The sequence below is a fragment of the Typopeltis vanoorti genome, chromosome 6 (assembly GCF_054136105.1).
Source record: "Typopeltis vanoorti isolate ZY-2024b chromosome 6, IOZ_Tvanoo_1.0, whole genome shotgun sequence".
Lineage (NCBI taxonomy): Eukaryota > Metazoa > Arthropoda > Arachnida > Uropygi > Thelyphonidae > Typopeltis > Typopeltis vanoorti.
In genome coordinates, this window is record NC_143554.1 from 101,354,415 (window position 1) to 101,373,430 (window position 19,016).

Below are 19,016 nucleotides of genomic sequence, written 5' to 3' on the forward strand. Positions count from 1 at the left end.
TTGCAGTCTTACCATGGAAAATCCATGTTGTGAGACTAGGTTCTGAATGTTTATTTTTGTGCAGATTTGTGTTCCAGCTGATACCCAGAACTCTGCATTTAATGTGTCAGTCAACGAATGGTGGTTTTTACATGTCCTTCGTAGCACCTTATGCTCACATTCTGTGAGTTGAGTGAGGTGGGTTGTCCACTGCAGTTACCACTTGCAATTGATGAAAGAGACATTGTGCACTTACTAAGTAAGTGAACAATGTTTCTTTCAAACTCTGTCAGTACCCTTCTTGCAGTCATTTCAACCAGACACAGTTACACTTACTTAGTAGTATCATAATCCTCCAATTTATACTGACTAAAAGAAAAAAAAAAGTCTGGGTAAATAGTGACAAATAATGACTCATGTTCCCAGACTTTTTTTTTTCTTTTTAAAAAGCAGTGTATTTATCATTTATCTTATATCTAACTCTGCTTATATCTATCATGACAGCCACTAGACTTAACATGCTGTTACTCAAATGGTTACCATTTAACGGCCATATTATTAATGGTATAATCAAGGATTCTATAGCATGTAGCACCTAGAATGTACACCTCCCATGAGCTGAAATGTGGAGAGAACAGGAATGTGTAAGGATGCATTAAATGTAGGCAGTGTGAAGTGCCTACATTTAATGCACGCTACTATATTCACAACTTGTAAATATAGTAGCATGTTAAAGGGTGAAGAATATAGATAGTCATGAGCAGGAAATGTTTAGGCAAATTAGTTTGACAACTACAAAGCAAGTGATCATTATGAGGACATCAATTATAGTGATATAAACTAGACAGAGGAGACAACCCACGGTAATAAGGGAATTGAATTGTTGGACTTCTTGAGGAAGTATTGTCTTAAAGAGTTTTGGACTTCATCATAGCATTAGAGATCTGATAGAGACTGAGATGTAATACTTGCCCCCCATTTAGTGAGAGTGACTATGTAGTCCTGACTTGAAGGATGAATAAGCGTGCAGAGGTATAAAGCCAGAAGGCATTTATGTGGAATTATAAGGCAGGCAACTATCATACTTAGAAATTAACTTCCAGCAATACAATGGATGAAAGAATTTGAAGGAGGAAAGCTCAGTAGTGCATAGCAGATACTTAAGAAAAAAATTGTTAACAGATGGCAGATTGTATTTGAGTAAAAAAGATAAAGCAATTTGGAGTGAAATGGGTGACAAGAGAAATTAAAAGGAGGAATTGCAGATGAAAGATGAGATTATGTAAGACATAAAAAGAAAGGCGGAAAATAGTTGCATGAGGAATATAAAGTTCAGCCCAGAAAGGTAGGAAGATGACCCATAGTAAGGAGGGAAGGCCAGCATGGATTTGTTAAAGGGATGTTCTTGTTTTATTAATCTTGTGATCTTCTATAATATAGTAACAAGAGCAGTGCATGAATGCATATGTCGACATTTTTTTGGATTTTGCAAAGGCACCCGACAGAGTATCACATGACAAATTGGTACTTAAGTTGCAACATATGAGTTTGGATATCAGGTTAGAGGAATCGGATTGGTAACCGACTTTCTGAAAGATAAAAAGTTGTATATGGTGGAGGTAAGAAAGTTGCATATGGATTTAGATAGAATTCAGTACCAGGACAATTACTGTTCAATGTTTATTGTCAATGATATCATTGAGTACACAAGAATATTATTTGTAGATTATGTGAAGCTTTGGAAGGTTAATAGTAATAATGCTGATGTTTTGGCTCTTCAAGAGGATTGGAATAACCTGGATAGGTAGCAAATGAATGGAGAGATAAGTAATTAAAGATAAGGTTCTAAAGTTTGGGATCCATAGATGAGATGAATGATTCATACTCACTCAGTGGGTATTTGAGATCCACTTGAAGTTATACCGGAAGTAGTGCAGGAAGCAAGGGATCTTGGAGTGACTGTAGAGAGAAATTTGAAGTTCAGAAACCATATTACAAAAGTTGAGAATAATGCAATATTGAGGACATTGGCCACAATACAGGAAAGGGTGACAGCAGTCCTGTTGTATTAAGCTTTAGATCAGACCATATCAAGATTTCTGTATTCAGATCTAGTCACTGGGATTTGAAAAGGATGAATAACCTTGGAGAGGATGCAGAGGCAGATAACAAAAATGATATCAGGACTATACAACGTTGGTTATGAGGAGATACTGAAGGCATGTAAAATTATGGAGTTAGGTAGATAGAAAACGAAGGATGGGGGATACAATCGAGACCTTCAAGCTGTGGAAAGGTAGAGAGATTTTCATATGTCCCCCCCCCCCCTATCATATGGTAGAATGAAGGGAAGAAACAAGGATGACAGGCCATTCCTGGAAGTTGCAAAAAAAAAGTAGTAAGATAAGAAGTGTTTTGCATGGAGAGTGGTAGGAGCATGTAATGCATTAAAAAGTACAAATGCTAGACTGTGTTGTCTGGCATTGACATCCCAAGATGAATTTTATGGCTCCATGGAGGTCAGGAGTAATAATAGCTACAAAACCAATAGGTAGTTGATATGTAGACTTGAATGTCAGAAGAAAGCTCATTCTTTATTTGAAATTTAAACATTAACCGATATGGCAGTGCTAACGTAACATGACAACTATCTGGTTTTACAGAGCCTGCGGTACTCTGATCATCAGGCATGGCATTCATCGAGAGTATATAAAATTATGGCTTCAGTTTCATGCTTTCTTTAAAACTCGGCAACTGAGTCACTTTGTTTACATGGTTCTACTAAGTGCATCATTGCCTCATACAAATTTCAGAATAAAAGATTATGTAGTGTGGTACAGTTGTGAAATTACCAGACATGCAAAAGGTTCTCCTCACTTTTTTTTTTAAAAAACAGTTTTGTTTATGCACAAAATTATCAAAATTGGTGACATACAAATTCATAATTATCTCATGTCTTAAAATTGCTCTTTCTTCTTAAACTACATATCCCTCTCCAGTCTCATTAAGTAAGATATTATTTGACAAGGCTATGCAAGTAATAACAGAACAATATGCATCCATCTCAAAAAAAAAGACACTGATTGACAAGCTGAATGCCATCATAACAAATAGAATAGTTTTATAGTGTATATAAGTAATAAATGAAAATTATAGCTGCATAAAATAGACAAATAAAAATAGATTGATTTTATTCATGAGTGAAATGAGTGTTTTATCAAGACACAGCTTACCTCACTGTAGAATGATATATCATGCAGCAAACCATCAAGTCTGTTTGAAGTATGTGTCATCTCAATTTTCAGGTTTTTATTTTCCTGTTGTAGTTGCTATAACAAGACAGAATCTTCAAATTACATAATAAATTCTTTATCTCAAAACATTTTAGAATGAATTAGTAAAACTCTCCCACCATCAAACAAACTGCAGTGAACATAAGTTTTTCTTAATTACCCCATGACACCTGAAATACTAACATATTTTAGGTGTCAAGGTGGTGGGGCTGTCAGCATGCAATGTTTTCCTCTGGTGATCATGCATGAAAAAGAAAAGAAATCTAGGTCAACCACATCCCCTATAAAGTTACACACAGGGTTCAAGGATCTGTTCTCAGTACAGTTACAGTATCCTTGACAAAAACATGAAGATGGATTATTATTCTGCCCACACAAAAACACTGTTTCCATTGTAAGTGTCCCTTTCTCTGATGTGGGAAGGATGGTACCACATTCTTTTCAGATCAAACATCTAGAATCCATTTTATGCTAAAATGGTACTCAGAGAACAGAACTATTTCATGTAGGAAATTGTTCGACTATTGAGTGCCCATTTTGATGGTATATGCAAAATGGAGCTCAAAGCTATCTCTACACTCTACATCAGAGAAAGAAATTTGGGTAGTTGAGGAGTACTAGAGCTGCTGCATAAACTGAATATGAATTCAGTAACAACTGATGGTATATCAGCACAGGTGCTAGAAGAGTGGTCAGCTGAACTAGCTATACTGTTGAGTCTCAGCATAGGAAAACATTCTGCAGAAGTAAAAAGAATCTATGACAATCCCATGGCACAAGGGTGGTGCAAAGACTAATGTGTCTAATTATCAACCTACCAGTATCTCTGGAGTGGTAGTGATGATTTTGGAAAATATGGTAAGGGAAATCACATACAGAAATGAGATGACAGATCGAGTGAGTGATTTATGATTTACTGGCACAAGGCCAGTAAAGGTCATACTGTGTCAAAACAAAGGTTACAACATTGTAGGCGTAGGTTTCTGTGGTTTAGCAGTTCAAAAGAAAGATTCCAGTATTGAGACCATATGTTTATTAAGATAAATAAAAATAAACAAACCTGACAAGTTTCATATATCGTTTGACTTACTGTCTTCAGGGGTTAAAGATAACTAAAAATTTAAACACAAGAAATGAGAAATTTCTCAAAATAGTCCATTCTATGATGTTATGGCCATCTAATTGTTCATTAAATTTAAAAAAATCCAAATTCAGAATCTGTGCACGCTAAGTTTGAACAATACTGGATGTTGTCACGTTCTGTAGTTCACGTTCACACTGTCCGAGGTCTGACTTAGGTATATTTTTTATCAATGCTGACCAAACTTGGTGTAGAATTAGGCCCTGTTTTTTGTTACGTTGCATTGGAATTCTAAGCATATTAGCAGCTTCTTTAAATTTCCTTGTGAAACAGTTTTTTTCAACATAAGACATGTTTGTTTTATGCCAGAGTACATTATGGCTGGTGGAAGTTGTGTGGGATGCTAGGACTGATTTGTGTTCTCTCCTTTTTTTTGCATCTTTTTGGTGTTTGTTCATACGAATTTCCCCTGATCTTCCTGTCTGGCCTACATAGCAGCTGCCACAGGAACAATGAATTTTATATACACCTGTTTTTTTTTTAAAGGGTGATGTAGAAATTTTGATATTTTTTTCTAGTAGAAGAAAAGCAACTTTAATGTTATGTTTGCTTAGTAATTTGACCAATTTGTCTGTAACATTCTTGATGTATAGCATGATTGCGTTCTTGAAATCTTGTCTTTGTGAGATGCTTGTAGGAGGTGTCTTGAGGATTTTCTTGATTATTTTAGGTTCAGAACCATTTTTTCTGAGGATCTGTGTTAAATAATGTAATTCTTCATTTCTCTTTTTTTTCTGTGCTGGAAATATTGTAAGCTCTATCCCTCAAGGTTTTTATTAAACTTATTTTTTGCCTGGGTTGTGGTGTGAGGCCGCATTAAGAAATCTTCCTGCGTTGGTGAATTTTCTATAAATGGAGAAAGATAATCTATTATCTTTTTCATTGATTTCTATTAGGATATCAAGAAAAGGAAGTTTTTTATGTTCTTCTTTGTTCCAAAGTGAATTTTATATTGTTGTGTAGATTATTAAGATAATCTTTAAAAGCAGTGAGTTCCTCTGTTGTTCCTGGCCATATGTGATGAAAATATCGTCTACACAAAGAAGTCAAATTTTCATTTTTTTTATGATAGTTTTTCAATGCATTATTTTCAAAATTTTCCATATATAGCTAAAGTTGGAGAGAGAGAGGTGGGGGAGCCCATTGTCAGTCCTTTTTGTTCCCAAAATTTGTCTTGATACATGCAAAAACGTATTTTTTATGCAATGTTTATATAGCTCTACCATGTCTGGTGGCGAAAGGTCTTCAAGGAGATTCACTGTTTCATTTCTGGGAACATTTGTAAAGAGGCTGACTATATCCAAACTTGCCAAGATGTCTGAAGGTTCTATGTATAAGTTACATCCTTTACTTTCTCAATAAAATGTGCACTGTTCTTAATGAATGATATTGTTTTTCACATGTGTGGTAAAATCATGTTTTGCAAGATTTGAGGTCGGAGAGTCTCTTCCATCCATTATCGGTCTTAAAGGAGTATCTTTCTTATGAATTTTTGGTACTCCATATATCTAAAAAGAGTCCTTTTTAGTTCTTCAGTCCAATTAGGTATATTTTTAATTAGATCATTGGTTTTATTGTGAGCTCACCAGATGGGATATCTGAATGCGACAGTAGTCATGAACTCAAAGGATTATAACAAAAAAAAAAAAAAAAAAATTCTTCTTGAAGATTCTAATACCTATAATAGATTTAGTTTAATCCTTTATCCCAGTGAGAGCAAACAAAGTTTGCACCTGAAAATATCTTCAGGACTAAATATAGTGTTGTACTATCTTATCCAGTAAGTAGTGCAACACCAAGGCAACTCGTGGCAAAGGTGGAGCAAGCTACCAGGCACTTCTAACCCAGTATCTCCCATTGAAGTGCCTGGTAGCTTGCTCCACCTTTGCCACGAGTTGCCTTGGTGTTGCACTACTTACTGGATAAGATAGTACAACACTATATTTAGTCCTGAAGATATTTTCAGGCGCAAACTTTGTTTGCTCTCACTGGGATAAAGGATTAAACTAAATCTATTATAGTCTAACCTAGTGATAAATAAATTTTCAACATCTTTCTCTAAATCCAGAGTAATTTTTAATAAAAAAAAGGTGATAAACCTTTTGGCAACTCCCATAGGCACAGATGACTTGCTACTGCTTCTGCCTGGTATCTCCAGCTCTGGGCCTGGCTCCCACTGAAGAGACCTCAATAAAGGTCGAAACTAGTCTGGGTAGATGGCCAATCCCTTTAATGCATAACAGTATACATATCCACATAGGAAATGTGTTTTGCATTATGGGAGATACTGGGTTAGAAGTGCCTGGTAGCTTGCTCCACCTTTGCCACGAGTTGCCTTGGTGTTGCACTACTTACTGGATAAGATAGTACAACACTATATTTAGTCCTGAAGATATTTTCAGGCGCAAACTTTGTTTGCTCTCACTGGGATAAAGGATTAAACTAAATCTATTATAGTCTAACCTAGTGATAAATAAATTTTCAAGATTCTAATACCTATACACCCTTAGACAAAGATCCCACCTGGTGAGCACACAATAAAACTGATCAGCTAGATCAGTAAAAATTTCATTCCTCTCTTGTGTGAAGTATACTGGAAATCCAACAGAATATTGATAAATGATAAGATGTGCAATTTTTTTTTTTTTTTTAAAACACATACGGTGGTTCATTAGCCCTCAATACATAAGAATGTGTAAGATGGCATGTAAAGATTAATCTCTAACAAGCACATCAATGGGACGTGTGACAATCTGATATGTGTGATACTGAGCTTCCCAATGCAGAGAAAACATGCTAGTCCACGTAGAATGCTTTGGAAGAGATTTTATTTTCAGAGCATAAATAAGAGACAACTGTTTTTTTTTTTTTTTGTCTAATTGATAGAGCAGGGTCATTTGCTTTATCATAAAGACTTTGAACAGGCAATGTGTGAAAATCACCAATAACTATTTGTATACATGATGGATAGGGTCCAATTGGAGTGCTTTTCTTTGCAAAACTGTAAACCTGGGACTCATACTCAAACTTTGATCATACAAGTGCATGATAAAGGCAAAGCAAGGAACATTGATAAGCACACCGTTCTGTAGAGGATAGAGTGTGGAGGAGATTCAATGCTTTTTTTGCATTTGTCCCTAAGTTGACAAATGGGTAGAAAGAATGTAAGCTTTCTGTCAAAGATAAGTGCTAAGAAATTGGCCTCTGGTGGTACTGGAATAATATTTGTCCCATTTTTAAATCAGGATCTGAGTGAAGAATATATTTTTGACAGAAGTGTACACAGATATTTTTTTTCTGCTGAAAACCTGAACTCATTATTAAGAGCCCATGGAGAGACAATCGATTGCTTGTTAATGAAGTGATCTTTCAATTACCCTCAAATTACAGGAGTAACAGTAAATTGTGAAGTCATCAATGTAAAGAGCACTGCTTACTGTGGGAGAAAGCTATTCATTGACTGAATTAACTTGGATAACACTTAAGACAAACTTGAGAAACACTTTCTTTATGATGTGGCTAAGATATTATGCTTGCTTCCCACTTGGACTTGGAAAACTCAGCTAGACAAAGTTTTCCTCAAATCTTGATCTCAGGAAACATCTACCTGATCCCTCAGATCAAGATTAAAGAGGTCTTTATCATTAGCTTTTTCCACGTCAAAGAAGACTGATACCAGATGTTCTTGTTTCTGGGAAAGCATTTCTTATATATGTTTCTATATGGATCAAATGATCCAATGTTGAATGATTTGTACAAAAGCCACATTGCATGTTGGAAAGATGTTTGTTGCTTTCTAAATAATATAGAAGCCTTGCATTTACCACTTTTTCCAATATCTTACAAAGACAGTTGGTCAGTGTGCTAGATTAATAATTGTTTGCTTGTGTTGGTCCTTTCCAGATTTTGAGATAGCAATGACAATTAACTCATACCGGAAAAGGAGAGCCATTGAAGATGATGGAATACGTTTAATCGTCTCATAATGGATGTCCTCAGAATCCACTGCAAGTGGATTCTGACATGAGTTTTTATAGTTCCTTCTTAATGAAAGGCTGATTGTATGGCTCTAGCACATTGATAGGAAAGTTTAGCCACTGTTTCTCTTGTTGCTGTGTTATGTCTATGGTCCCAAAGAAATTTTACCCAAGGAAGATGTGCAAGAATTTTAAATTAAAGAGAGAGAGCAGCTGACATAAAAAAGGAAAAGCTTGTCCCTATTGGAATTCTAAATAGATTAAAATGAATACCGGAAAAACAGAAAGATTTGGAGAAAGATTAGCTCATAAGATTACTTGATTATTGAATCAACTCTTCAACCAACAGGGCTGCAGGGCATGGATGTCTGTGATTGTCTTTAAGTGGAAGATAATTTTCATCACCTGGTGTGAGACCATTGTCCTAATTAATGAAGGGCTGAAGTGGCTAGAAAAAGTTCCATGTTTTTCTCTAGGGCAGTAGTGTTTTAGGACTACATAAAAAATAAGTAACAATACAAAAAAATATATGAAATCAATAAAAATGGAAGAAAAAAATCCTTAGTTGGTCCACAGTACAAGTGTATTTATAGGTTTACAAATAAACCTTTCATGGGTGGGACCCACAAACGTGGTGGGGAGGATGGACTGAGCAATCAAGATGAGTGGTTTCTGGAATGGTCCTTGTGAAGACAGACTGATGGGTTGCAGAAGTTGGCTGATATATGGAAACAAGGGAATATGAGAGAAAAAATATTTCGGTTGCTAAAAGGGCTTCATAGGACTGATACATAAGAAAATTTTTAGTACATGGCTAGAGGGACAAAACAAGGGATTATTTCTGGAAATTATGTGGTTAGTCCTCAGAAATAAAACTGATATAAAAACTGAAAATAATGATATTCTGGATGTCTGAACTAAATATTTTGAAAGATATTTTTAAATGAAATAAGCAATGAGAGAACTGTGGAAAATACTCAATAGGAATACAATCAGGAGTAAAAAGCTAACAGAAACATGACAACATGTAGAAAGTCAGCAGGGTAAAAGATATTCACCAGGAAATGCTCAAAATAGATGTAAAGGTTTTATACAGGTTATGCTGGATAATTCCCTTTGTGGATGGAATTCACATTAAGAACAAAATAATAATGTTAACTGCAGGAACAACAATGGGTTTTATAACCTTTTCCTACCCTTCCTAACTACCACAACTGGGCATTTTGAGTTACACAACATGAATACCTTTACTTCCTGTTCTTGCAAGTGATTCTACTATTAAAATAATTTTGCGGTTTGAAACTCTGCACCACCAGGTTTGAATATCTTCCTTCAAAAAAACATTACTTTGGTAATTCAAAGAATCTAATTTATTCTAGAGAATAATAATAGTGTTTTATTACAGTGTAAAATAGAAGACTATTAACTCAAGACTAAACTCAAATACTAACTTGAGTGAAATTAGCAACAAATATTTCATACTGAGATGCTTAAGGGTCAAAGCAGTATAACTGAGAGGAGACCTCCACATAGCCTTTAAAGGAACGTGGAGAACCAATCAGAGCTTCTCACCTAACGTCCAATCCTCACCTTTTTGTGGTGCACCTACTAGGTATCTAGCTGGAAACTGAACGAACGAGGATGGGCTGTCAATTTGGGATTTAGCTGACCAAACTGTATTCTTATTGGATTAAACTACAATATAAAATAATGGTACAACATGACAGAATTTCATGCCAGCTGGGGGCGTCACCAGTTAAACAAGGTCCCCGTTGTTTTCACCAGAGCGAATAGCGAAAAGTTAGCTACTGGAACAAATCCTAAAACATGCCCCAACTCAACATCACCAGAGTGCAAGATCAGTACTATCAACATAAGAAGCTGAATGGCAAGAAATGGAGCTAGATGATGATTTGGATAAGTACCAGATAGATATAACAGGGGTGACTGAAACAAAAAAGATTAAAATGGTGAGATCTTTCTAAGCAGTAAATACAAAATGTTATATTTAGGCGATAACAATCAGGGAAAAGAAGATGTAGCCATAGTATTCAATACAAAATATGAGGCTAATCTTCTTGAATGGCAGGCAATATCAAGTAGAGTGATGGGGGCCAAATATCAGAATAGGGATGTAGAAAGTATTTTACCTTGGGTATAATAAATGTTAAAGATACCAAGCTATTTTAAACCTGGTTTTACTCCATTTCCCAAGTAAGCAAACAGGCAAATATAAGTCAAGTTTGCGCCTGCAAGTGTTGCAAGTCTAGCTGACCCTGACCTCAATAAAGGTCGAAACCGGTCTGGGTAGTAGTGGCCCCTTGCCTTTAATACAGAGCATCATATATATCTCCTCCTGGAGATGTGTTTTGCATTATGGGTAAATATTAAGATTAGTGATCAGAGCTTATTCTACTTTTACCATGAGTTGCCTTAGTCTTGCACTACGTGCAGGGTCAGCTAGACTTGCAACACTTGCAGGCGCAAACTTGACTTATATTTGTCTGTTTGCTTACTTGGGAAATGGAGTAAAACCAGGTTTAAAATAGCTTGGTATCTTTAACATTTATTATACCCAAGGTAAAATACTTTCTACATTTATATCTCCTCCTGAGATTTTTATTTACTAAGGTTAAAACACCTTATGGTAACTTCTTCTGGTAAACTACTTATAAGCTATGTATTACTAAAATCTTGGTATTTCTAGCCTGGCTCCCGCTGATGAGACCTCAATAAAGGTTGAAACTGGTCTGGGTAGTGGCCCCTTGCCTTTAATACAAAGCATCATACATCTCCTCCTGGAGATGTGCTTTGCATTATGGGTAAATATTAAAATTAGTGATCAGAGCTTATTCTACTTTTACCATGAGTTGCCTTGGTCTTGCACTACGTGCAGGGTCAGCTAGACTTGCAACACTTGCAGGCGCAAACTTGACTTATATTTGTCTGTTTGCTTACTTGGGAAATGGAATAAAACCAGGTTTAAAATAGCTTGGTATCTTTAACATCAGAATAAGGAACTGGACAATGAGACTTATTTGTGCCTATGGTCCCAAAGAAGGCTCTACTAAGGAAGAAATGGAAGAATTTTTTGGAGGCTTTACAGAGAGCAACTGACACAATGAAAAATAATAGTTTGTTCTTGTTAGGGATCGAAATAGCATAGTAGGAATTGATTGTCAGATGTAGAAAAATGTTTTGGGAAAATTTGGAGAAAAGAGCAAAGCTAATAATAATGGCAAAATACCTGTTAGATTTCTGCTCAGGAGATGGACTGGTTATTACTAACACAATGTTCCAACATAAAAATGTGCACAAATTCATATGGAGAAAAGAGGCAAGGAATAAGAAAAGTCTCATTGTTTGATAGTGATGTTTTCTCTCTCTCTGGTGCAAGACAAGACACTAGAGTGCACAGAGGATTTGAAATTGGAAGTGATCACCATTTAGTCTTGAGCAGGATAAAACTGAATTTCATATTGAAAACAAGAAAATGTAAGAAAGTTTTAAAGCAAAGAAAAGTTGAGCAGCTGTCAGACGTGAACTGTAGACTAAAATACACAAAGATTATTCAAGAAAAAATGAAAGAGTTTGAGAACAGGAACCAAACCTTGGAGATTCAGTGGCAAGCCTAGAAGAAAACCTTGACTGACTCAGCCAGAGAGGCATGTGGTGAGGTTGTCTGCAAGGATAACAAAATCAGAACTCCATGGTGGACAAGGGAAGTTAAAGAGGCAGTGAAGGAGAAGAAGAAGAAAGCATATCAAAAGTTCCTAGCAAATAAGTCTGCTTGTGCTCCTAGAGAATACAGAGACAAATGTAAGAAAGCAAAACACTGCATAAAAACTGGGAAAACAAAAGTCATGGGAGGAATTTGGCAAGAACATAGAAAATAAATATCAGGAAGGTGGCAAGATATTCTGGAGGTTGTTGAAGAAGCTTAGAAATGGAGGAAAGAGTGCTGTAAAAAGAATTAGAGATGATAAAGGTGATAAGAAAACTGGAGAAAAAGATATCCTTCAAGTATAGAGTAATTACTTTGAAAAATTGTTAAATGAAACAATCACTGGTAGCACAGTAGTAAAAAAAAAAAACACTCAACAGGCATGCACAGTCATGCATGAAGTAGAAAAAGCCATCAAAAGCCTGAAATGTGGAAAGGCAGCAGGGAGTACATGATATTCAACCAGAAATACTCGAGTATGGAGGTATAAAAGTCTCACAGTGGCTGCACTACTAGTTCAGAAGGCCAGAACAGAAGACGAATTCCAGATGGTTGGAGTAGAGCTCTCATAGTACCAATATATACAAAAAAGGGAAATAAAACAATTTGAGAATTACAGAGATATTTCTCTACTGAGTGTTCTTAGTAAGATTTATGCAAGTATACTTGAGAAATGGTTGAGAAGGATTGTGGAAGAGAAGCTTGGTGAAGAACAAGCTGGATTCAGGCCAAATAGAGGTGTGTCAGGATCAGATTTTCACTTTATGACAAATAGTTGAGAAATCATGAGAATATAACAAAGATCTGTATTTAAGTTTTGTAGATCTGGAAAAGGCATATGACAAGGTGTCAAGAGAGAAGCTATTCAAAACGTGTTGACACCATACAACTGTATTCCATATAATGCCCCATGGTGTCAATGGGGCATTATATCAAGCAATACTTTATCTTTATTTGAGTTGTAAGTCAGCAGTTAGAATTGAAGGAAGTAGAAGAAGATGGTTTAATGTTAAATCTGGTGTCAGACAAGGATGCACATCATCATCTCTGTTATTCATTATCTATATGGATCGCATTATGAAGGAAAATAGTATTAAACCTGATATAAAAATTGGAGATGTTAATCTCAGCTCTTTGCTTTATATGGATGATGTTATACTTCTAAATAAATCTGCTACAAATATGCAAGATTCCCTAACTACAATGAATAACTGTTGTAATAGATATGAAGGTCAGCAATTAAAAGTCAAAGACAATGAAAATAGCTAGAAGAATTGAAAATAACAACAGCATTGTGAATGGAGAACCTATAGACCAAGTAAAACATTTCAGCTACTTAGGCACGATTTTTAATGAAGATGATAAATTAAATATGGAAATAGACAACAGAATCAACAAAGCTGGTATGGTAGGAAGACAACTAAATAAATTTATATGGAAAAAGAGAGTCAAAACACTAAATTAGTAATTACTAATTTATTTCATTTTAACTTATGGATCTGAGAACTGGATTAGAAATAAAACACTTGAACAAAGACTAGACTGCAGATATGAGAGTCCTGTGAAATATTAGGGGTGTGAATAGATGGCATCAATCGCAATATCATATTGAAAATGAAGATATTATCATAGAACTTGACATTGTTAGCAGAGCTAATCTCAGGTGGTATGGTCACTTAAACAGAATGGGAGAGGAAAGATTAGCAAAACTGAGGAGAAAAATCCTGCTGTCCGCATCCAAGACCAGCTAACTTGGCTATATCTGAGAAAGATCCTTAAGTTCCTCACATTGGATGATGATATTTCATACTGAAATTAACAGCTATGTCAGTGTGGAAGAAATAAGCAGTTCAAAGAGATAGAAAGGAAAGTAAATACAACAACCCAGTAATGATAAGTGCTGTGAGCTAGAAAGATCATATCAAGTAGATAACCAATCATTTTTTATATTTACCAAGAATGCTAATCTTCCACACTTTTAGGATTGAGAAACAATCATTTTGATTAAGTAAAAGGACCTTTGAACTATCTTTGAAGACACATTCCTTCATAAAATTGCTTCTATGAATTAAACAAGCATTATTCCAGTGTACACTGTACTCAGCTCAATGCTGTATTGTGTGAGACCCCAAACCATTGAGGCTTAAGGCACTCTAGTGTAGTACCAATGGTCACTAATTTTCTGTTTTACAGACTGACCAGTCTGTCCAACATTTGTTAAACTACATTCACAAGGAATATGATAAACACTAGTAAGAGAAACGGGCAAAAGTTCATCTTTTGCATTGCAAAAACATTAGAAATTTTGATTATAGAAAAATATTTAGCTATCAGGTGAAACTTCAAGACTCTGCCAATAGATTTGGAAATCACCATGATGGATGGGACTGAAATTTGGCATTCTGGAGTATTTGGGTGTAAAATTTTAAGTCTGACATCCACTGAATATGAATATATAAATTGACATTTACTGAGAATTTACAAAACAACACAGGACCAAGTACTGAGCCCTATGATACACCACAGGGCTCAGTACTTGGTCCTCTGTTGTTTAATATCAATCTCTCTGTTGTTTGTATATCAATGCTATAAGAAATGATCTGACAGGAAATATTCAGTTGTTTGCTGACAATGCTAAAATGGGAAGAGCAATGGTAAATGAAGATGATGCAGAGATCCTGTAGGAAGATAGACTAGCAGTATGGGGAAAAGGTAAATGGCTGTCAGTTTAATGTGGCCAAGTGTAAGGTAATGCAATGGGAAGAGATCAGAAGCTGTGCACTATATTGATGGAACTGACCTTCAGGAAACCAATGAGACCAAGAACCTAGGTATGATTGTGGACAGGAGTTGAAGTTTAGAGAGCATGTTGCAAATGTAACCAAAACAGCACATCAGACAACATGGTTGTTGAAGAACACACTAACAAGCAGAGATGAAAAAGTTACTATTCCCCTATATAAGGCTTTAATAAGCCCACATCTGGACGCCCAGATTCTAAGATGATGAAGTTGTGGAGAGCATCCAGAGGAGTGTGACGATTGTGGCAGGTCTGTGGAATGCTTCCGATGAGAACAGAAAATTCTCATGACATTCTCAGAAAATGAATTAGCTGATAGATGAAAAAGAGGAGATATGATAGAAGTACAGTAAAACCCCGAAGTTATGCGGGAGGTGGGACCAACAAAAAGCGCATAAGTCGAATTCACGTAACTCGAGGTATAATTTTGCATGTAATTTATATATACAAACATACAATTAGGACCAAGGGTTTACAAAAACACCTATTTTTTTAAGAAATATAATCATAATTGTAGTTTTTCGTACATAAAAAAAAGAAAGTTATTTCAATGTCGATGGTTTCATAAAATCTAATAGATTTGTCTGACGGTATAATGTCTTTTTCTTATCATGCAAAATTTCTTCATAGCAAGCTAATGATTTTTTTATTCCTTGCCTTTTGCCTTGTGGCTGCAGTTCGTTCCTCGTTAGAATGTATGTCCTCCAAATGTAAACCTTTCTTTTATGATTGTTCTTACTGGATTCCTGTAGATCGAACTTCTTTGCTAGCTCACAAATTTTCATTCCGCTTTCAAAATCCTTAATAATGTTGAGTTTTGTTTCCAAAGTCAATGTTTTTCTTTTCTTGCAAGTCGTAGAAGAATCGGACTTGCTTTCTTTGGACGACATTATTATTTTTTATGTGATAAAATTTTTATCAAGAACATAACATTCAACAATCGCAAGGTTTGTAGGCTATAAAAATCGTGTATGAATGGAGACCGTGCGAAACACGTCAGTGCTTGTTCACAGCATGTGCGACACTGGCGAATGCAGCCTGAAAGATACAACTAGTGGTGAGGCGTGAAGCGGGACGGGAATACGTACATATAAAAAACCACGTAACTCCAGATTTGCATAAGTCGGGGTATGACTGTATTTAAGTTATTCAAAGGGGTTTTATAGGACTGACACTGAACACTTTTCAGTACATGACAAGAAGGGAGAGAACAAGGAGTCACCAGTGGAAGTTGTATAAGAGTGTGGTTAGCAAGGGTGTTAGGACCAGGTTTTTTTGCTTGGAGGGTGGTGAATGGGTGAAATGGGTTGCCAGAGGTGGTTGCAGATGCTTCATCAGTGAATGATTTTAAGAAGAGGTGTGACAGGTATTGTGTAAATGATGGCTAGTACATGAATAAATGGATCATCCACGATGAGTCTTCTGACTCCATGGAGATACCAGTATAATAATAATAATGCAAGGCACATCTACTTTTGGTAATGCATTAAGGAAGGATCACCACCTGACTGGTTTTGACCTTTGAGGTTTCTTCAGTGAGAGCAAGGCATAGAGAGTAAATTATAAGTACCAAGAAATTATATTCTTGTTTAATCCTTTATCCAAGTGTAACAAACAAAGTTTGTGCATGAAGTATCTTCATGACTAGGCCTACTTGTATATACAGACTGATGACTTCACAATAAGGTTATACATTATATATTACCATCAACCATACATTGGGAATTTTCTATGATACTTTGCTTCGTTGCTAACCAGTCCTACAAAAGACAGTTCAAAAACTATGCTATCTCCTGAGGCTTCCTAAAGATGGCAATCCATTTCAAAAACCATCAGGTGGCTATAAAATTTCTTTTGCAGAAAGTCTTACACTGATCTAACGGGAAGAAATTATCGTATATGTTGGCGTATAAGACGACTCTCAAATACTACAGAAAACCCCTTAAAATCATAGGTCATCTTATACGGAGAGTATAAAAAGGGAAGCTTAATTTCTTGGATGAACATTCAGGTAGTTGCAATACATCGTTATATAAGAAAATAGATAGTGTTTATAAACAAATCAGATTAATTTTTTGTTACATAAATTTATTTAAAATATTACAACAGATATAAGTCTAAAAAACAAATAATTATTAATCTCAAATTTTCATGTTAATTTTCTTCATTTGTTTTACGTTTGAAGATGATCATTGGTTTTAACTTGGTTCCATCAGCCAAACATGATAACACAACCGTAAACCTTGTTTTTCTCATGACCTGTACTTCGAACTTGCACGCTCTTACTACCTTCAGACTCCACTGTTTTATTGCTTATCATATCAATGCTCATAGGAGTTTCATCCATATTTCCAATATTTGACAATAGAAATTTATATTCTTGTCTCAACTGAATAATAAATTTATGGAAACTGGTAAATTTATGGTCAAGATCTGCTGGTAGTTTTTGAGCAATTTTCGTTTTTTTTTTTTTTTTTGTATTACCAGATTTTGTCTGTTCATAAAACAGTTACACCACCCAGTTGTGGCCATCAGGTGATCCCCATTCTCATAGCACATTTTTTCTTTGGCAATTTTTTAAAAATATCTTCTTTCTTCCTCCATTCTCTTACCATCTTCTCAGTTATGTCAAACTTTCTTGCTTGAAGTAGCTTGAAATTCTATACTTTCATCCAGATTCGATCTTCACCATTTGAGTGCATATGCTCTAATCATATTTTTTTGTAACAAGATAACTATTCTGCCTTTGTTCAAATACCCATTCTGCAACATGATTTTCCAGTTGTGGCCATCAGGTGATCCCCATTCTCATCACACATTTTTTCTTTGGCAATTTTTTAAAATATCTTCTTTCTTCCTCCATTCACTTACCATCTTCTCAGTTATGTCAAACTTTCTTGCAGCAGCACAGTTATTAGTTTGCTTTGCAATTTCAATTACCCTTATTTTAAATCGAACTTCATACCTTCTTTGTTTTGTTGCTGGTTCCATGATCTTAAATGATAATGTTAATAATCCTAAAATTAAAAAAAAATGTAAAATTAATAATTAATTATTAATTTTCCATTTTTCTATGCTATGTAAAAAAAATAACGGATATGCATAGATATAAAAATAACAAATATAACAACAATACACCTAACATTGCATTAATACAAGAAAGAAGCAATTGGGGGGGGGGGCATCTTATACAACTGACATAAGCTTAAAACCTAAAAATAGCCTAAAATTTAGGCCTTGTCTTATATGCTGACATATATACAGTATGTGATTAAGGAAAGTGCATCAATCACAGTCTACTGCTCAGTATCACAGTATATATATATATACTAAAAGAAAAGTTTAACTATACATCCAAATCATATCATGCATTGAAACAAAAATACAATGCACTATTTGGAATAGTTCTTATCACATCATTTTAATGTATCCAGATTATGTTGAACTCTTAATAGGAATGAGGACTTTATTCTGCGTGATGTATGGAGGCTTTTATTAAGTTGTGCATTACTTCAGACATCATTTAATCAATCACTGGAAGGCAATGCAAAAAAAGCTGATAGCAAAATAATATTTGTAACATTAAACTAGAATTTTCTATAGATAACATTAACAGATCTCCTAATTCCATTATTGTCTGTCTTTCATGGTGGTAGGTCTTATGCACTATTCTGGTCACAAAATCCATTTAAGGATCTGTCTCTATTTGTTGTTTTCATTTTGTTTATATTTTTATTTATCTATTTTGTGATGATATTTGGTGACATCCTATTCACATGTTAAATCCATCCATTTATATAAGAACCTAAAAGCAGTGGATTATTATCGTAGTGGTCAAATTTATTGCAGGATATGAAATGTGACATATTTCCAGAATTACATATGGCAAGTCAGGCAAAACTATGTGATTGTGCATGTTTTAACATGTCTATGCTATTACTTTCAGTCAAGTCAAAACAATCAAGCCAGTAGTTGACAAGCAGCGGCAGAGTGAGTACATGTATTTGTTGCTTTTGGCAGAATAATAAGTGAATGATTTAGAACCATGCATTAAACATCAAGTTTTGTGCAAAGTTAGACAAAAGTGCAAGTGAAACTCTAG

The 19,016-nt window shown here is 35.2% G+C and overlaps 1 protein-coding gene across 2 annotated transcripts in view; it reads right to left on the minus strand.

Moving 5' to 3' along the window:
- The window catches only part of LOC150105757 (TNF receptor-associated factor family protein DDB_G0272098-like), a 176,145-nt gene that overhangs the window by 17,320 nt on the left and 139,809 nt on the right, over nucleotides 1–19,016 (minus strand). For both annotated transcript variants that reach the window (XM_090394342.1, XM_090394341.1), the window contains exon 8: nucleotides 3,213–3,308. In XM_090394342.1, the coding sequence (XP_090250468.1) occupies nucleotides 3,213–3,308 (96 nt within the window). The remainder of the gene's footprint in view (nucleotides 1–3,212; nucleotides 3,309–19,016) is intronic.